We start from the raw sequence: 21924 nt of genomic DNA, 5'->3' as shown, positions 1-21924 counted from the left end.
TGTATTATTTGCCTTCTACGTGACTTTACCGAAAGAACCAAGAAGATGATTAGTTTCGATTTAAAGCTTTCGTGACTGCAGGGATTCATCTTCTTGCTTCTTTCGGTAAAGTCACGTAGAAGGGAAATAATAAAATAATAAAAATCAAACATAATAAAATAATTCTCACGACGTTTCGGCCACAACGCAATCAGCCGTCCTCAGGTGAAGACCAGGTCTGTCGGGGAGACAACGTCAACTCATGGCGGATCAATGCCAAAACGCCGTTGAAACGCATGCTGCACCGCAATTACGGATTCAGTCTTGCTGAGCTGCAGAACGCAAAACGCCCCGTGTGCGTTGCGGGGTCACCGTCTTGCGAATGACTGAGGCTAGGGGCTGTTTGTGCGCTGGGAGAGGCATCTCACGGTAATCACTTGAAACTCTATGCCCCTCCCTTTCAAGTGGTAAGAGTTTCATTCATGGGCGGTTCGTGGTTGCAGAAATATAGCGATTTCAATTCGGGTCCAACTTTTTTAAACACCCTGTAATAGCCGAGGTGTGACCGTGCGAGAGGCGATTGCCGCCACCCCCTCTGAGCTGATAACGTCGTCACTGCGACACTGCAGCATTAATTGTGGGGGTCGGGCATTGATTCGAACCGTGAAACTTCTTGCAACAATCGGCGAACGCGCTTGCAAGTGCGCGAACCGCTGTGCCACCGCTCCCCCCGTTGCTGCACGTGGCATTGTCAAATCATCCACATTGCCTGGCATGGTGTGGGGGGGGGAGGATGGCCCCCCTCATCCAGCAGTGGATTGACTGAAGCGTTGCACTGCACGTGGTTTACATGACTCGTGTCAAAGGCACGTCCCTTGAATGAAACAGCCCCGCAATGTTCAGGCGTACTATGGGGCCGTCCATAAATGACGTCACGCGATTTTGGACGATTTTTGACTCCCCGCCCTCCTCGTCACACGGCGTCACAAAAAGTCAGACCCCCCCTCAAATATGACGTCACAAAGCTCTGCCCTCTCCTCCCCAAAATAAAACATGCTTATAATCGCTTTAAACTATTGTCATTGTAGTGCGTATTTAATGTGCCGCTGCACTCTGATGTTGTAGGAGAAAACATGTATTTAAAAGTCTATTTAATTAAGTAGAACGTGTTGTTTATATATATTTAAAGTTGCGCATTTTGATGTGACGTCACATTTCTCAAATCCCACCCCCCCTCGTCACACATCGTCACAAATGTCTGCCCCACCCCCCCCCCCCCCCCCTGGTGCGTGACGTCATTTATGGACGGCTCCTTAATATTTTTGTAAAGTTTTATTTGAAACAGAAATGAGCATTCAAAAGGATTGTTTTTATGTTAGGGGGTCAATGAATTGGGGGGGGGGGGGGGTCACAAGACATCTGAACCACGACCCTGTACACATACGGATACAATGGATACGAGACACCACAACGGTATCGAAGGAGTCACGCCTATTTTCTGCCCGCGCCTTTTCTCTCTCTCAGTGATGCAAATACGAATCGTGGAACCTTTAAAAACACAGCAGGGGACAAAACACATTCCCTGTGGAGGGAGCTGGTAGGAACGTTAGGTTGCTCGGTCAATGGCCAGGGTCAACGGCGGCGTGGTGTATTCCGCAAATCTGCCCGACTGTGAGGGCGGGCACAAGCCGGCGTGAGTAGGTTACACGTTGAGTTTTATAAGGGCACCAAGGGGTGACCAGCCCCTCCCCTACCCACCCAGCCCCACCCTCCCCACCCAGCCCCTCCCCACCCTCCCCTCTCCACCCCTCCCATTTTTGGATGCACGATAGACGGACGGACACAATAATCCCGTGGGCTGGTGTAACCAGGAGGTTCCTACAAGTATAAGACTTCGTACCGAGTCAGCAGGCATACACAATGAAATATTTCTAAGCTCATTGTAAAACGTTCCTGGTTTTTTTTTGGTCCGGGTAAGGTTTTATTTTCTAATTTCATGTTTGTTGAGCTACTTGATGAAGAGGGAGTATTTTGGAGTAGCAGCGATTGATTTGTATGAAATGTGCAATTGAGAGCAAACTGATTCCTTGCAATGTCAGCGATAATCTCAAAACTGCTCTTCAAATCACACTGCCCCGTTTCTGTAAGCAAATAAACTTCCAACGATTTCTTTGACGTGCTGATAGAATAAGAAATATATTTTTAGACTCTCAGCCCATCTGGCATGCAAATAAATACATGTTACATTTACTAATTCAATTTCTCATACTACTTCCACAATGTACCTTACCTTGAATCGTGTATGTCCTTGCGTCTATAGAATGGAATACGTAAAATGCAAAATAATATATTAGTAAAGAATAGACCACAATTGATGTTTTTTTTTTAACCAAGAAGACATTTTATTAATCTCATACAACATACTTGCCAAGGTAAGACTGCTCTAGCCAACAGACTTCAGATGATGGGGGTACACCATATTGCAAAAGTATTGCTTTTCTGGGCCACTTCCCATAGGAGATACCGGACCAATGATTTCTGCTCAAATTGTCAACACTGCATTCACGAGTCCAGTGGTTATATATAAGTGGGATACTTGTAGCAGTCATTTCCGTTGCAGTGCCTCTTAACGGATACCGATTCTGCCGATTGGTTGAAATTAAATATGCTAATAAATAAACTAATAAATAGACAAAATCACTGTACATAGAGGGCAAAGTGGCCACAAATGGCACGATGTTCGAGGAAAAAACGCCCGTTGGGCCGCGATTGCCAAAAGTAGTTTTCCGGCAAATTAGGTTCAGAAAACTTTGTTTTTAACTTGAAGCATTCAGCTGCAGCGGAGTCTCCCTTTTTTTGTTTGTTAAGCGGCCGCCGTTCCAAGCGAGTGCTGCGCATCCTCGTAAAACGATGGTCAAACGGTGAGGAGTGCAGAAACCCTTACAGATTCAACAACAACAACAAAAAAACGTCAAAATCAGCCACTTCTGCAAAAGGTTGTGCTTGAGATTCATTCCCTGCCCGGGAAGGGTTCCTGCAATCCCGGTGCAACAGTGCCTCCTGCGGGAATAAAAGCGGCCCCAGATTTCTACCGCGGTGCTCAGGTGTAATAGAAAAAGGTCTAAATGCTAAACTCTCCAATAGGCCAAAGGACGACAGGGGGGGGGGGGGGGGAAGGGAGCGGAGAAACCCGGGGCAAGGAGGGAGACAGGGGGAGCTGCAGCAGTGATACAGGAAAGCCAGGAGTCAGGTTTGATTGGAAGCAGGGGAGAGTTTGGTCAGTGATAGTAAAGTTCAGGAAGGAGACCCGCAAGAGAGAGAGAGAGAGGAGAGTAACAGCAGAAATTGACATTCACATATAGGCGAGTAAGTAACACTGACATCATGCAACAAAAATGTTCTAGGGAGCATGCATAATTAACGTGGATGTCGGCAAGATTCATCACCTAGTTAATATACAAACAGTATATTGTTTTAATTTTGAAGGTATAAACGCGTAAAACAATTGAAATAAATTATGGAAGAAATATTTAAGCAGTTTCACAGTAGCACGATAAATGGTAATACACGGACCAAATTTGGAAGGCAAATGTAAGGAGAGAGATAAAAAGCAAAACTGTAAAAATAAAGCAGTAAAATTCTACCGGTAACACTGCATTGATATACTGTACCCTTTCCCTTCCCAATAAATTAAATCGTTTTGGTGGAAAAATATCTACAAGACTTCACAATACACCACATTAATATATTACTTGCACACACTGAATTTATCATAAATAAAATAAAAACTTACAGTGAGGGGAGGGGCGGTAGGGGAGGGGGGAAAACGAGGGGGGGCAGGGGGGGGGCAGTCTTTAACTTCTGTCACATCAAAGATCTTAATAAAGTGCAACTAAGTCCAACAAAAAAGAGCAAATATGACCGTACAATTAAGCCAGCAGTGGAATGGGATGATATACAAACTAGTTGGTTCTTTTTACAATAGACTTTTGCATACTTCGAGTTTGCCCTGCAGCAAAAACATTAATCTAGTTTTTTTTTTCTTTTGTGTATACATATATACGTTTTGTCATTTTTTTTGTCTATGTTTTATTTTTTTGTCAGCAACTAAAGCTTCGATTTAGGGTAAAATGGCCATCATTATCTTACTCGCCCTCTTAAAAGCCACACTTTGAAAAAAGAAAAAAAAATACCCATTTTTGTGTTGCACACTCTAAGGCAATTTACACACATTTTGAAGAGAGTGCGAGTATTTGTGTACCCATTAAACTGATTTTGTTTAAAAAAATTGACTTCTCTTTTTTTCCTACCATGGCCAAAATATATGACCCTACAAAGACCAAATTTTTTTTCACGTGGGTGAGTAACTCAGAATCACGTACAAATAAATAAACGACAACGCAAAGGATCATGGGTAGTGGTGAACACCTCTGTGTATGCACAGACACTGTGCAGCTGTATGCTACGTTCACTTGGCTTCGCATAAACAAACCGACTTCGAATAAATTAAGTAAACAAAAAACAACAACAACAACAAAACGCTACATCCTACTTCATGTAAATACAGCAAAAAGGAGTCGGGAAATTACTGTAAAAACTGTGCATACGATTGAAGTTGACACAAAGCTTCCACGCATTTTTCTTGGCAGGCATTGAATTCAATGCATCGGGAAAAAGAACGCCTTTATACTGTTCTCGCTCGTGATACATTTGTATGCCTTTAGGTACAGGACGGGGGTTGCATATCTACACCTGCAGGTAGAAAGACGGTGGTGGTTCGACAGAGCACCTTATTTACAGCCGTCGCTCGTGTGCTGTGAGCACGCCTCGATTTTTTTGTGTTTTTCCCCAATCCACCCCCTCCGTGCACAACTAGACTTTCTCTTTCGCAGCTGGCGGTTTCACGTCGATCTTGGGACTCGATTCGATCTCGTTGCGCTTGTTCCGCGACGGGGTGCCGGGCGTCTGTGGACCCTTGGCGTTCTTCTCGTCTGAAATACGCACTGCTCCTCATAAGCCGAGAGCAAACACAACGCCTCAACATCACCAATGCTTTACACGGGACCCGGTGACCATAACGAAACTACTATTTGATTTATGCTCTTTGGTTTTTTCGGTAAAGTCACGTAGGTATAAAATAAAATGAATCACGACGTTTCGGGCGCAACACAAGCGTCCATCTGATGATGATGATGATGGACGCTTTCGTGACTTTACCGAAAAAACCAACGAGTATGGATTCCTGCAGTCACAAAAGCTTCAAATCAAGATTTAACTATTTGATTTCACGATTAAAACATATCCCCCACAGCAATTGATGGGCATTCTGGATTTGAAAACAAAATGATAGGCAACAAATGTTTATCATCCAGAAAGGAGGGTTTTTGTCGACAGTAGGTTGGATTCTATTATGAAGTTCAATGTGCGGCCCTCTGTAGAAAGATAGTACAAAAATATATATTTTGTAAAAGCGGATTATCTTATGAAGCCAGCATTGGCTATCTAAACATATGTATGAGGGTTATCAAGTGTTTTTTTTCCAGGACGCTCCTCGTATGTGGCCATTCAATCATTCGACATGCTTTGTATGCGTGCTACCTAACATTGCCACTAGAGGGTGAGCGAGCCCCTCCGTTTAAACATCACACCTCCCAAGTGTAAATGAGGTACCCGAATGACATGACCAATTCAGGTGGAGAAATTATCTGAAAACGAACTCAATAAATACTTCTAATATTTGATCAAGTCTGTATCACACCGCACAGTGTCTTCTGTATTCTGCAAATACATTCAGCAACACGAAGCTAACATTGTAGCAATGCTTTTTCTAAATAACTGCACGCATTACACAAGACCACATGGTGTTTTTTTTCATTTACATTTAAGGTGTTCCCTGAAATAAATTATCTTTTACCGTGAACCACAGTCAGATTTGTCTCTAGACTTTCAATGTTAAGGAATTCAACAACTGAAATCGGGAGTGTGGATGTGCGGGTGGTGGTTATTGGCGAGCAGAGTGGGATTCGTGAACTTTTTAACCGGGTCCCCAATCAACAGACCGCCAGCCACAGCCACACTAAGCACGACTGAGGCTGCCCCACACCCCACCGTTATGGGCCCCAGATTCAGCCAGAGGGCAGGTGACTACCTGAAAGCTGCTGGACCAGCGGTTGATCGTGCGAGTTCACCAGCTGTGCCTGGATGATCTCCACAACCTTCTTGAACCTCCTGCTGGGACCTGAGCAAATGCAGACGTGACACCGGCATTAATGTTGAACACCAATGTGACATCATTTTGACACTCGTGTAGTGACTTACCCTCAACCATATGGACGTTTCCATAAAAAAACGAACCTTGGCCAGCTGCATATGATTAATAATTCACAACAATAGTTCCATGACAACTAACACGAATAAAACGGTAAATAAATAGACTTCTGTTGTCTATCCACGTAAGATATCTTATTTTATAGTCAGTCTATACGCTTTCCAGATAAATATTAACTGGAAGTGTTTATTTAAACAAGCAAACTCTGAACCAATTATGACCTTTTGGATTTCGTGAGCAGAGTGAGGCTGGTTAAATGAGCTAATTGGCTTACGTTGAGAGTCTACTAAATGTTTACATCCGTTATGGCAAAAACATTTTATGAAATTAAATATTATGATCATATAGTTGCAGCGAACATATAAAAACATTAATACAGAATACATATTTACCATTTGTGTTTTAACCGATATAACAAGCTCCTGGACCATGTATTATATTATTTATAACACTCCACAACAGTACAATGACATAATTTACAATTCCATCATAAATAAGGCGGTGATACTTTTACAAGTGCACTGAATAATTATGCCGCGTTCTTTGAATTTATTTTCGGTGTGATTATAATTTTCCTGTTATGTGCATGTTTTCTTCTCTCGTTATGTACGTATTCATCTTTCAGGTTTTGATTTGCCAAGTAGTGTGGGGTTTTTGATTTTGTATTATCTGTGTAAGGGACTGGCCAATTGATGTGCAGCGTTATGGGATACAATTTCATGAATGAGGCAATATAAAATGAAATTCTTCTTATTAAATAATAACCACAAACATAATGTAATTTTAATCTCAAGTCAAAATAATTGTACTTTAACATGTAGTTTTTTTTTTGCAGACGCTTGAAATGCAAGCGTTGTTTTTTGGGTTGTGCTCTGCACTACATCTTCAGTAGTTGCGAATTCCCGAAGGAGCTGTGAACTGAAGGAAGCCGTGAACTCCTGAAAGATGCCCCCAGTGAGCAGTGCAGGGCAAAAGCTTGAGAGAAGAATGCGCCCAAGCACACAGCCCACAACCCGGGCAGAACCGCAGTCGGATGAAAAGAATTGTAGCGGTGAAATTGGCTGGGATGAGGGTGTGCATGGCTGTGCTGCTCAGATACCTGACATGAGGGTGAAGGTGACGGAGTAAATCCCCGTCTCCTTTAGGCCAGGGTTGCCCTCCGAGTAGGTGATGTCCACCTGGAACTTGACGGGCTTCTGGAAAACCACGGGGCTCCCAGCGGACTTATATTCCGCCCGGAAACTCGTTTGCGACAGCACGCTGTGACTCAGGCTCGGAATCTAAAATTGGGGATGGGGGGGGGGGTGGACGGACACAGTGCGTGCGTACGCACCAAGCAAGCATATTTCATTCACGCTGGGAAGTAAAATGAAAGTCAATGTGATTGACTTGCACCCTAATTGCTACAGATCTTGTTTTAACCCTCTCCTCCCCTGCTTCTGAACCAGGCTGATATTGGAATAGGCTGATTTACGACTATTAAAGGCTTTCAATGAGGTAATACGTGAGTCACACACAAACGGTGAATAATTTTTACGAACAAAAAAATGTTATCGGACCCGACCGAAAATCTGGCAGATGCTTCTTATTAGTTTTTGTTTCATTATTTATCAAACGTCTGCGTGTAAACTTGGATGTTACTGTGGTGCTTTTGCGGCACAAGTTGAAACGCATGGAACAGGGGCCTCCATCCCGAGCCCATGCACCGATGTTTGTCTAGGTCTCAATTGTAAACGCACGGATGATCCTGTTTAGCAAAAGCACAATTAACAAGAACGCAATGCATTCGTCCCCCTTCATGATAATTTTTTTACAATGCAGTACTATTTCCTTATCTACAGAGTATATATGCAGCCACATCTCCAGACACTTCATGCGCATACATCATCGGAATTAAATTGATGACGTACGTCATCAGAACGTACGTCATCAGAACGGGAAAGGGTTAAGAGGCATGAAGACCGATCACGGAAAGCCGAGGAGACGTGACTGTTCCACGGCGCACACAGTTCCACCTGGCGGACTGACCGAGAGGAAGGCATGCACGATGTCGGCCTTGATGGAGCTGATGGGCTTGTCCTTGATCACGACAAATATCTGCTCCTCCTTCTCCGCATTAATGAAGTTCCCAAACCATGACTTTTTCGCGAGCCTGCAGAGAAGATGGGGAACTTGAAAAAATAGTCGGGGCGGGGTGGGGGAGAATCTCACGAAAAATATGTCGATTTGTGCAAAATAATGAACCAACAACCGTGCGCAATTTTGCACCATGGCCATTACACTTGTAAATAACAGATAAAATAGTAATACAAACGCGTGAAGAGGCACGTAGGTAAGTGCTTTAAAAGTTACTAACTCTGGGGATGACTCGGGGGTCAGACTTGACATCTCTTCGGGAGTGGGAACTGAAAAAGAAAGAGGAAGCATTGCTGATCTCCGTGTGTCGCAGGTGTTATTTAGGGATGGAAGATTGGGCAATTTTGTCCGTGACTGGGCGTTACTCAAAAAGCCGATGTTGCAATGCGAATCAGAAAAACAACTTGACAAAAAAAAAACGTCTCCGCTTTTGTGGGCTCCCGTATGGCAAGTAGGGCACTTTTGCAGTTCATTTTTACAAATGTTTGGCCACCCCCAAAACAATCTGGCAGCCCTAGTATTACTTCACAACCCATTTTCAAGCGGACCGTCCGCTTTTCACAGCAGTCCAAACTTGCAGCAGAAAAAAAGGTATACCTTTAAAAAAAAAAGATTCCCACTGGCAGTAAACGCTATTTCATATTTTTTTTTCACCAGAGCATCATCAAAAGTCAATGCGAAACAGGGGCCAATTTTCTGCCGTTGGAACTTACAACTAAAGAGTGAGAGAACAGTTCCGGACAGTCACGCAGGTCATTCTGCAAAGGGGACCTGTCTATCTGTGTTCCAGTGGGCGCCCTTTCGTTACATAATAGGCATGCGCACCGACTCACTCCCCCGCAGAACTTCCACTAAAAAAGTTTGTATTGTTTGTCGTTTTAGTTTCAGTTGCCATTTGTTCAGTTTTGTTCACCCCATTGGTTGAAACGTAATGAATAGATGTTGAACTTATTTTGCACCATACGTAGCAAACTGTGCTAAGCGGAGGCGCGGGGCAGTAAATGATATACATATGTAATATCTAATAATGCAAAGGCCCAAGGAAATCCGCTGCTGGATGAAGGTCTCTCCATATACCATGTATATCATGGAGATTATTTGACCATACTTCACCACACCGGGTACATGGGTTGCTGAAGGTGCAGAAACCACTCCACACCGGTATTATTTGTGGCCAAGAATCACACTCAGGTGTGGTCAGGTTCAAAGCACAGCACTCTGGCCACTCCACCATCACATGGAAATTGCACACCACCACGAGTAACAACACAATCGCACGCACGCAAATTTGATGCACACATCGTGAGCACAATAACCAACAATCATCGATTCATCAATGCACCAATACACGCCTGTAATGTGAGCCCACTTTCGCCAAAACGCATCTCAAGTTATTTTCGCACCGGAATACCGGGTCCCACGTGCACGTGCGCGAGCGAAGTTCAAAGCACAGCGCGCGCTATCTGCGATTGGTGCTCGTTGCCCGAAACAAAAACAAAGATCCCCCGTATAGCCTTAACAGACTGTAGGGACAAGTGCTGTTAGCGAGCACCTATTAAGGCCAGAATGGTACACGAGGGGGTGGGTGGCCAGCACCACGCCCGACCGCCTTTGTCTCCCCAGTGGCGATGTCTACACACCGCACCAGGTACTCATTCGAGGCCGAGTCGACCTAGGAGAGGAGGCCCAGGACCGGTTCAGATAATCGTCACTTGGCGTTGGCCGTGAGCGGGAATCGAACATCGGGTCGTTTTTTTTCGTAGCGCAGCGCATTAACCACTACACCGCCGCGCGCTAACCACTACACCGCCGCTACACGCACGCACACACACACACGTGCACGTGCAGGCGCACAGGTGGCGGCATTCACGGCAGGGGAACAACAGCAGCAGCAGCAGCCGGAGTGCAGCACCTTGCAGCTTCCTGCGGTGGAACCTGGGCGAGCCGAGGAAGGTGTGCTTGAAGGAGTGGAGGCGCGCGCGCCACGGGGCGCCGCCCACACTGGGGCTCGACGGCGGCGTGGGGCTCGGCGTGCCGGCCGGGCTGTCCCTGGGGGTGTGGTGGGGCGTGCCCTTTGGGGTGGGGAGGGGGCTGCCTCGAGGGGAAGGGTGGGGTGTCACCTGTATGACGGGGATAGACCGGGGGTTAGTGAGGCGGGGGTTCGCCGGCGGCGGGGGCAGAGGAGGGGGGGCGCGGCGCGACGGGCTACGGCCGGCGTCGTCGTCGGCCACGGCGGCAGGGTTGCCCGCGGGCAGAGGGTTCGAGAGAACCATGTGCACGGGGCGCTCCGCCTTGCGCGCTTTGCTCGGGAGGGTCTGCGTTTTGGGGTCGGAGAGCGAGACCCTCCTGGAGAGGGAAACGTCTCCGCCGTCGTCCGCGTCGGACGTGCTCTGGGATCTGGAGTTGGCATCGGGGAACAGGTGGGGAGACCGCCATCCCGGCTACGGTGGCGGTGTGGTGGCAGGTCATGCGCAAGGGGAGGGAGTAATAATAATAATGGGTAATAATAAGCGAGGGGCAGTCCAGAGGAGAAGGCTCCAAGAGGAGCGATATACGTGTGCAGGGGATTAGTCGGAAGGTAAATTTTGAGAGGGAAAAATTAGGGTCATAGGCAATTTAGGTGAAAATGTCAAATTTGTTCAGGATTAATTAAGTAGGAAACAAAAAAAAAATCAAACTTCAGGCAATAAAGGGAATTTGTGGGGGGAAATCAACCAGGAAAAGACATCGTCAAGATGAAGCAGGGGAAAAAATTCAAACAGGAGAGAAATTTTTCAAATAGGATTCTCAGAGGTAAAATTCCAACCAGGATCATCAAAGGAATGCCATGGTGTTAGAAGAGAAAATGAGATTGTCAAGCGGTGATCAAAATAGGATAAGCACGCAAGGGTCATGATGTGCGAGAAAGAGGACAAGAAAGAGGAGAATGTGGTTAGCAATGAGATGACAATCAAAACACAACTGGCATGCTCGCTTGGGATGCCATACATTGTCACTTATCATCAGAAAGCAAAAAAGAAAAGTCAAGCGTGCTGTGACAGCACGATACACTGGGCAATTGCTGAATATTCACTTGATATTTATGGATGGAGTGGGTGATGTGAACACAACATGGAACAAGCGAATGCACACACACACACTCAGGAAGACTCACCTTTGGACTGCTGAGAGGACTCGTGACTAATCCTGTCGATGCACCGCTTACTGACCGGGACCTGTTAACAGCACACAAGCATATCCCCAAGGGCACTTAAAGACACTGTATTTATACGTATGTTTAACAACAAAAATTCAAGTGCAGCCCTGCAATTGCTAGCTCGTGCTACTGCTCACTTGCAGAGCCTCCTCTACAAGAGAGAGCGCTCTTAAAGAGCCCCTCTAGAGGGTATTTGGCCTACTTTTTTTACACACTGGCCAGATGTCTTGCAAGAGGGTGGGGTGGGGGGGGAGGCAGTACCCACACTTTACCCTGCCACACGTGACTGTGGTGCACCCATTTATACCGCTGCGTCGACAGAGGCGGTGGGTGGGTAGGTGGGTGGTACAAGTGCCCATTTGTTTAAACTGAACTGATGACCTCTGGATTGCAGGTGCACTGTGATTCACCATTCGACCATGGCAGCACCTCTGCGAATATAGATACAGGATATGCATAGATCAAATGCTGCTCATCATTGTCCAGTTGTGAATGCTGCCATGCATAAAAGAATTAACGATCGATGCAACAAAATAAATGGTGCATCGTCCTCAATTGATTTGTTACCATTGGTGCGAGTCTGCTGTGTAATTTGTGTTTTGCAATAATGCAGCAAAGTGAGCGGCTGAATCTGTACACGGTGTGTACACGTTGTGTTTAGATATTTTACTTAAGTGTCGAATGTAACAAGACAACATTTTAATGCACTCCTCAATAACCACGTGACATGACCAGGTGAGGTTACACAATTTTAACCGCAGCTGTTATCCAACAACTTGAGTTTACAATTTGAAGGCGGCAAAACTCCCCACAATGCTTTTAATGCAACACTGCCGCTTCGTACGATTTCGTAAAACAACAAACGAAAAAATACCCCAAAATGAAAGTACATTTCAAGGGAAACGTTGACGGTTCGTTTGACTGTCTACGGACATTGCGGATAACATTGTCACCTCGCCCTGGCGATTCGGGACGACACTGGGGAAGGGGACATGGGGATTCTGAACTCCAGAGGGCAGCAACACTGGGATCGCGGAACGGGACAATCGTTTGTGTGGGTTCAAGGATAATAGCCGGTGGGGGGTCGGGAGGGGGGGGTTAGGAGCAGCCTCGGGGGTGGGGGGGGGGGATTTCATCGGTGACCACGTCACACCGTTAGGCCACGCGGCACACACGTATACCTGTCTGCCTGGATGTGCTTTGGCATGATTCTGACCGGCACGCTCAGCTGTTTACTAAACGCGCGCGCAAAGGCACAAATAGACCACCGTCAGCCACTTTGTCGTCCGAAACGTTTCAGGAGAAAATTTTAAATTATCGTCTTCCCACTTGTTTGCTGCTTCGCTTTTTGTGTGTGTGTGTCATGGTTCCAACAAGGGGGTCGTGCGAAGGAACGACTTACGGGCTCACACAGGATGATTTTTCTGGTGTGCGAGTCGTCGGCAATTGTTTCTACTCTGACGCTTGCACACAGCGTTGGTGTACGGTGATTTTTTTTTCTGCAATATTTTGCTGTCTTTTCTTGGATTTTCTGTTTGCGCTTAGTCACATATTCACTTTAAGATGTTTTTTGTTCCTGTTTTTGTTTTTTGTTTGTTGCGATTGCACCCGATTCAAGAGCCGAATGGCTCACAGGGCTATACCTAATAAATTAACTTGAACTTGAACGTAATGGCTCATGGGCTTACCAGTCTACATGTTGCCTCTGTGATGGTGTGTCACCCATCACAGAGGGTCTTGTGCACTAGAAGCATCGTGTCTTACGGCGTCTCACTTAATCGCAATCGGTTATCCACGACGAAGCTGTGTTCACTTTACAAAATGGCTCTTCTATGCAAATTTGAATCAAAGCTTATCATATAAATAGCACTACTATCCACGCACCATTGGGTCTCAATTTGCAGACCCTCGCAAGTTCTAAATGACCTCGAAGCTTTGAAGTAACGCCGCAGCATTAATTCCCCGTGCATTTCAAACACGACGCAGTTGCCACGTGCTTTATACAGAGCTGAACAATGCGATTGCCAGTGCTGCGACAGGCCGATCACCGAATCACGTGGTATCCGACCCTGATCACCCCATGTCGTCATTCACGATGGTGATCTATGGTCACCAGAGGTCGCGCCTGATGAAAGAGAAGCAATGTCCTGACTTTATGTGGCCCATCAAGCTCATAGCCACCATTCCTACAATCAAAGCTGACCTGACGCGGCTGCTGACATGGTCACGTGGCGATGCTCGTTATGACACAGAGTTGTGGCATGTTCTCACTGACCTTGTGGTTTTTTTTTGTGTGGGGGTGGGGGGGGGGATTTTATACCCCGGCTTTCAATAAACTGCTTCACAAAGAACACTCTTCACAGAGTCTCGCTTTATGTTTCGTCAATCACCATATACTGTAAAAGTGCAGTGGACTTCATTGATATTTTTGAAAGGAGAGGAATTGGCAACCAGTCAAAAGCACGAGGAATGAAGTTTTTATCTAAGCTCTATTGCAAAGGTTTCTACGGCCATGCTGCCCGGCTCGCTCATACGTTCCATCCCCTTCTTCGGAAACAAAATTCCTGAAAAAGCCTCCCCCCGCCCGCCCAGAACTCGGAGCAAAACATCGGCCATCACGCCGAAACGACCAGCGGCAGAACCCGAAAGCAGGTCCGAGAGCGACACGGCGCGAATGTTGCGCAGGCAGCCGCGGTGCGGTTAAGGCGTAGAGGGGCTGGAGACTCTCACTACATCACCCCCCCCCCCCCCCTGTGGTAGTTACAGCGCGTGCGTGCTTCTGGTCAGCGCACGCGGGGACACGCGCCGCTCCGTTCGGACCACCACCACCACCACCCACACGGCCAATCGGCGGTTACGGGCAGCTGGTCGAGTTTTGCAGCGGTTAAGGGCCGTCCATAAATGAGGTCACGCGATTTTGGACGATTTTTGACCCCCACCCCCCCCCCATCGTCACACGGCGTCACAAAAAGTCAGACCCCCCCCCCCTCTCAAATATTACGTCACAAAGCTCTGCCACCCCCCCGCAAAAATATAAAATATGCTTCAAATCGCTTGAAACTATTGTCATTGTAGTGCGTATTTAATGTGGCGCTGCACTCTGATGTTGTAGGAGGAAACATGTATTAAAAAGTCAATTTAATTAAGTAGAACGTGTTGTCTATGTTTATTTAAAGTTTCGCATTTTGATGTGACGTCACATTTCTCAAACGCCCCTCCCCCCTCGTCACACATTGTCACAAATGTCTGACCCCCCCCCCCTCCCTTAAGTGTGTGACGTCATTTATGGACGGCCCCTTAGGCAAACAGCCTGACTCCATCACCGCCACACCGCGCGTAAATATGATATGCTTTCAAAAACACAACTCATACCGTCTGTAGCAGTTCCTTTGCGCGGTATTGAATAGGCATGTAATGGTTTAGCAGATTCGTTGACATGTGTCAAATTTTGTATTGTAAGAAAGTTAATCAAAAACATTGCTTTATTTGTTTGCACTTCATTACATGCGTTGTTAATCTTCTGTGCTCTGTCCTTGCCCATGTTAGGAGCTTTAATTCTCATGAGCATATCATTTTCATTACGTTCGCATAAATGCGAGGCAGCACATTCTTCAATGCGCGATTGACGCCTGGATCCTGGGCATATGAATTGATGAAATTGATGAATCAGTGACGAGCATGTAAAACATTTAAAAGTGATGCGACACCGCTCTCTGTGAATACGTAATAGAAGAAATACCAAATATTCGTTATGTATACACACAAACAATACACCACATTTATATAATGTAACGATCTATGTAACCAAGTACGATGGTGATCACAGAGATTTTCGAGAAATATACTAAAAACAGGTGTACCGATTTAGTGTAGCATCCTTATTTGACGATGATACGATACATAGAATACATACATTGATGTTAGAGGTTCCTGTAATAAATCGAGTAATGTATTAGCCAAGGGCGGGGGAACGTGCTCAGAGTACGTACATTTCGATTTAAAGCTTTCGTGACTACAGGGATTCATCTTCTTGGTTCTTTCGGTAAAGTCACGTAGAAGGGAAATAATAAAATAACAAAAATAAAACATAATAAAATAATGATCACGACGTTTCGGCCACAACGCATGCAGCCGTCTTCAGGTGGAGAACAGGTCTGTCGAGAAGGCAGACTCTGCCTTCTCGATAGACCTGTTCTCCACCTGTTCTCCACCTGAAGACGGCTGCTTGCGTTGTGGCTGAAACGTCGTGAGATGGCAGAGTCTGCCTTCTCGACAGACCTGTTCTCCACCTGAAAACGGCTGCTTGCGTTGTGGCCGAAACGTCGTGAGAATTATTTTATTATGTTTTATTTTTGTTATTTTATTATTTTCCTTCTACGTGACTTTACCGAAAGAACCAAGAAGATGAGTACGTACATTGTAGAGAGAGACCGATGGGATCGGTTCATGTAGCAGAAGCTACATGGACTGGTGCATCGTGAGAATGTGAGAGATGTCAATGGCTGGTTGAGGCATTCATGGCTCATGACGAAGCTGAAGAATGATCCCAGGTAAGTATGCAATGGGTCCAACGTTGGTTGGAACTGTTGCATCAACGTTGGCCCAACGTTCTTTGTTCACTGGGATCTTGCGCAGACATCATGGGTTTCATTTACCTATTCACAATTCATGTTTGTCAAGGTAGAGGTGATACCCCAAGATCAGTAAAACCTTGGATTGCGAGTAACTTGGTCTGCGAGTGTTTTGCAAGACGAGCAAATTTTTTAAAATAAATATTAATTTGATAAACGAGCGAGGTCTTGCAACACGAGTAGTACGTGTATACGCTTTGTCTGCCGAGCGTCACGTGATCACAACTGATATACGAGTGCTTTGGATTACAAACACGTTTCCGGAACGAATTATGCTCGCAATCCAAGGTTTTACTGTATCTTGTTCTCAAATGCTTTTAATCTAACGTCAGTTCTTACTCATATTACAGGTGCTAATCTGCATTTTGAATAATCTAAGAGATTCTAATCATCATCCATGATCTATCCACTGCTTGATTCCCAAATTATGCAGACAATTGAATTTAATCTTGCAGATGATTTTCTTAACAGCAAAGCCATTGTATCAATTAGTTACTAATGGACATCTTAGTTAATGCACTGCATTTGTTTGTTTTTGGGAATAGCAGATGTATTGACATTATAACCCACTATGACAATTCACACAAGGTTCACAAATTATTAAATAAAAGCCCTTAGTCGGAAAGGCTTCACGATAAGAAAATAAAGAAATCAATCTGCGTTTGGATGATAGAAAACAGAAATGTTAATACAGAAACACGTTTTCACACCAAGTTGCTATGATGTTGCCATATGTTACGCAGAGTACACGGTGTATAGCAAGGGATGAAATAAAAGGCTGTTGTAATTATCAACTTACTGAGATGGAATTCCATTCACGAAATTGCGCATCCATAGCCCTTGTGTCAAGCCACTGCTGGATGAGGGACTACCAAATGCTGTGCGAGTCGTGGTGATTCATTAATTGACCAGGCTTCACCACGCTGGTCAGTGCGGGTTGGTGAGAGTGTGAAGCATAGGCGCGGAAGCATCGAATTACGTTCTAGATTTGAACTTTTCGTGACTGCAAGGATCCATGCTCTTGGTTCTTTCGGTAAAGTCACGTAGGTAAAGAAAATAATAAATACAAATAAAAATAAAAGATAAAAAATAAAATAAATAAAATTAAATCACGTGATTTGCATGTATTTATTTTTATTTTTTATCTTTTATTTTTATTTGTATTTATTATTTTCTTTACCTACATGACTTTACCGAAAGAACCAAGAGCATCGAATTACAGTACAACAATGGATTTTGCTGCACTGCCTGCTGCTGACAATGTAGCACCGTAGCATCCTATAGCACCTGTGAAATGCACGGCGGTGGTTGCCCATGCAAGTACTATCCAGGCTCAACCCTCCTCAGCTTCTGAGACCTGACAAGATGAGGCACATTTCTGGTGATTTGGTCGTAGGCAGATTCATCAAATAACCCAACTTTTGCAAACACAAAATGCACAGTATTGGCATGTCATCTATTTAAGTTGGTTCATTTGTGAACACGAGAAACATACAGACACTTCACAACCTTCTGCCCTCCATTTTCCGTTTAATGCGAAAGGCAGTAATTGCGAATTAAAATAGCCATAAAGCATTTGAAGTCTGTGATTTGCAATTTAAATCTCCAAAATCCTCTATTCTCCAGGAGCAACTCATTGGCCAAATTAAAGGCTACAATCAGATATATCATTCAACCATTTTCATATGCTGCCGAGCTGCGACAATTATTTGACTATCGTGTAGTTGGCGGAAACCCAGACGAATATATTAAACGATTCGTGGTGTCACACTCTGTAGATTAATGAAAAATAAAGAATTAATAAAATCATAAAATACACGGAGGTTTGCTCTGTATCGTCACGTAAAAAAGGTTAATACTGCTTCAGAGTCTGCTTGAACAAATGCTGCTAGTTAATGTAAGTCTGGAAGGCCAACAGACTGCAAATATTAAATGTTACGCGGAGATACTGAATGTGAATACATTAATTTATGTTTTTTTACCCACAATGCTCCACTGCAACACATAATGGCTTTCTTATATGATGATTAAGTGAATAATCTGTCACAGAGAAATGCAACGCGGCCACACGCTCAAATTTTAGGAGGTTTGAAAAAAATGCATTTAATTGATAACAGATTTGTAAAGATTGCAGTTAAAGATTAGCAGGGTTCGACATGACTCTGTTACCGAGGGAGACGGTCTCAACAAGGAGGCGCCGTGACTTCCTGCCGAGTGGCTTTCACAAGCCACATTAGCACCATTGATTGCACCTGGTGTGGTGATTTACAAAGCCAAAGGCTGTGGTGGATCATTGCACCCAATCAAAGTGAAGTTTCAGCCGTCCCTTTCCAGATGGCACAGTGCGAAGGAACAAAAGAACGGCGTGAAATGTGGTGAAAGGCTGTCAAAGCCAGTGTCTCGTATCTGGTAATATCGTTCCGAGTTCTTTTTTGTTTGTTACAAAAAAAAAACACATCCATACAAAACTACAATTCCCTCCCCCCCGATTAAAGTTGACATTCGTCCTCAAAATATTGTCAAACAAATATCTAGCTGCTGTTTAAATGAGCTCCACATATTTGTCTTTCCATATAATCGTCTTTATAATATAACTAGCTGTACTACCCGGCTTCGCCCGGGACTTGTATCTACCACGGCCGGCCGCCTTTGTCTCCCCAGTGGCGATGTTAATACGCTACAGTAGTTAAGTTACTCGTTTGAGGCAGAGTCGACCTAGGGGAGGTTCAAATAATCGTCACCGGTGGTGGCCGTGAGCGGGAATCGAACTGGGTTTGCCGGGTTGGTAGCGCAGCGTAGCGTTAAGCACTACACCCACCGCTCCTCACACACCACACACGCACAGACACACACACAGACACACACACAGACACACGCAGACACACACAGACAGAAACACACACACAGACAGCACGCTAACCACTACACTACCGCTCCCCACACACCACACACGCACACACACAGACACACACACAGACACACACACAGACACACACACACAGACACACACACACAGGCAGCACGCTAAGCACTACACTACCGTTCCCCCTACACAACACACGCGCGCGCGTCCATAGGTACACATACACGCGCTTGCTGCAGACACACACGACTTTCAGGGTGCATACGGCAGTAAACGACTGAAATAATAAAGCGGCAATGCTGTGTAAGGAACGCCTTAGACCCGCATTATACATTTGTGTAATGCGAGCGTAAACACACAAACACACACAAACACATACACAATACACACACACATACATGCAGACACACAGACAGACACATAACACACATACATACACACACATACAAACACAGAAACACATACACACACATACATAGACACACACATACATACACACGAACACATCCACAGACGTACATACACACATACATACAGGCACGCAGACATACACATAAACACATACAAAAAAACCCACATACATACACACACACATACATACACACAAACACATGCACACACATACATACACACATGCATACAGACACACAGACATACACATAAACACATACACACATACACATGACCCGGCTTCGCCCGGGACTTTGATCCACCACGGCGGCAAAACCGACATACATACACACACAGACATACACACAAACACATACACACATACATACACACATGCATACAGACACACAGACATACACATAAACACATACACATGACCCGGCTTCGCCCGGGACTTGGATCCACCACGGCGGCAAAACCGACATACATACACACACAGACATACACACAAACACATACACACACATCCAAACACACATGCATACAGACACACAGACATACACATAAACACATACACATGACCCGGCTTCGCCCGGGACTTGGATCTACCACGCCCAGCCGCCTTTGTCTCCCAAGTGCCGATGTTAATACGCCACACCAGTTACTCGTTTGAGGCTGAGTGGACCTAGGGGAGGTTCAAATAATCGTCACCGGTGGTGGCCGTGAGCGGGAATGGAACTGGGTTCGCCGGGTTGGTAGCGCAGCGTAGCGTTAAGCACTACACCCACCGCTCCTCACACACCACACACGCACAGACACACACACAGACACACGCAGACACACACAGACAGACACAGACAGACACACACACACACAGACAGCACGCTAAGCACTACACTACCGCTCCCCACACACCACACACGCACACACACAGACACACACACAGACACACGCAGACACACACAGACAGACACAGACAGACACACACACACACAGACACAGACAGCACGCTAAGCACTACACTACCGTTCCCCCTACACAACACACGCGCGCGCGTCCATAGGTACACATACACGCGCTTGCTGCAGACACACACGACTTTCAGGGTGCCAAAGGCAGTAAACGACTGAAATAATAAAGCGGCAATGCTGTGCGAGGAACGCCTTAGACCAGCAACACATTTGTGTAATGCGAGCGTAAACACACAAACACATACAAACACATACACACACATACATACACACACATACACACAAACACATACACACAGACATACACATACACGCAAACACACACATACATGCACATAAACACATACACAATACACACACACATACATGCAGACACAGACAGACACATAACACACATACATACACACACATACATACACAGAAACACATACACACAAACACATGCACACACGTACATACACACATACATAGAGACACGCAGACATACACATAAAGACATAAAAAAACCCACATACATACACACACACATACACACAAACACATACATACACATACATACACACATACATAGAGACACACAGACATACACATAAACACAAACACACACACACATGACCCGGCTTTGCCGGGGACTTGGATCCACGATGCCCCGCCGCCTTTGTCTCCCCAGTGACGATGTTCACACACGACAGCAGTTACGCTTTTGAGGCTGAGTGGACCTAGGGGAGGGCCAGGTCCGTTTCAAATAATCGTCAGCGGTGGTGGGCGTGAGTTGGAATCGAACTGGGGTCGCTCAAGCAGCTTAATGACTGTTTGTACAAAGAACATATAAAGAATCGATTATAATAAGCAGGCAAGAGTCCACATTATAGACTGCCAGTACACGCACTCAGCTTCATAAGCAGGCTAGAGTGTACATGATAGAGTGGCAGTACGCTCACCGAGCTTAATAAGCAGGCTACAGTGTACATGATAGACTGGCAGTACGCTCACCCAGCTTAATGAGTATTTGTACAGTGAACATTAAAGTGATCGATTGTTGGCGCGTTGGGTTTAAAAGTAATATTAATAGCACACATTGTGGTGGGGGTGTAGTGAAGAGTAGGAAAAACTTTGATGAATTTACCTCAGAGTGGCGTGGTGGGTGTCGAGGCCTAGTAGCGTGCAAAGCCTGCGGCCTCGCCTAAAATTGTGGGCTTGGAAGAGGCAGGGTACGGGTGGCGTTCCTTCCCCCCCCCCTAGCGCTCCAACAATACTGTGTAATGGCTAATATTTAATTAAATACGGAGCTTATGAAAGTGGCGAAGGCGTGGCTAGCCGTTGGCAGGGGCAACCGCCGTCCAATGAAACTGCAGCCCTTGGCGAAGGCGTGGCTAGCCGTTGCCAGGTCCAATGAAAGCTGCGAAGGCGTGGCTAGCCGTTGCCAGGGG

General features: G+C 45.5%; 1 protein-coding gene across 8 annotated transcripts in view; it reads right to left on the bottom strand.

Moving 5' to 3' along the window:
- Positions 1-2344: 2344 nt before the first annotated feature.
- Positions 2345-21924, bottom strand: part of BRSK2 (BR serine/threonine kinase 2) — a 196820-nt gene continuing 177240 nt past the window's right edge. The window contains exons 13-20 of one of the 8 annotated variants that reach the window (XM_061564384.1): positions 12821-12874; positions 11598-11658; positions 10356-10884; positions 8664-8712; positions 8336-8459; positions 7407-7587; positions 6128-6217; positions 2345-4985 (exon numbers count right to left, since the gene is read on the bottom strand). In XM_061564384.1, coding sequence (XP_061420368.1) covers positions 4852-4985; positions 6128-6217; positions 7407-7587; positions 8336-8459; positions 8664-8712; positions 10356-10884; positions 11598-11658; positions 12821-12874 — 1222 coding nt within the window. In that variant the 3' untranslated portion in view covers positions 2345-4851. The remainder of the gene's footprint in view (positions 4986-6127; positions 6218-7406; positions 7588-8335; positions 8460-8663; positions 8713-10355; positions 10885-11597; positions 11659-12820; positions 12875-21924) is intronic. The other 7 variants (XM_061564385.1, XM_061564386.1, XM_061564388.1 and 4 more) reach the window with 7 other exon arrangements.

The sequence above is a fragment of the Lethenteron reissneri genome, chromosome 33 (assembly GCF_015708825.2).
Source record: "Lethenteron reissneri isolate LAM-NWPU_2019-01 chromosome 33, ASM1570882v1, whole genome shotgun sequence".
In the NCBI taxonomy this organism is placed as follows: domain Eukaryota; kingdom Metazoa; phylum Chordata; class Hyperoartia; order Petromyzontiformes; family Petromyzontidae; genus Lethenteron; species Lethenteron reissneri.
Note: the sequence above shows the minus strand (reverse complement) of the source record. Positions and strands in the feature narration are given on the sequence as shown.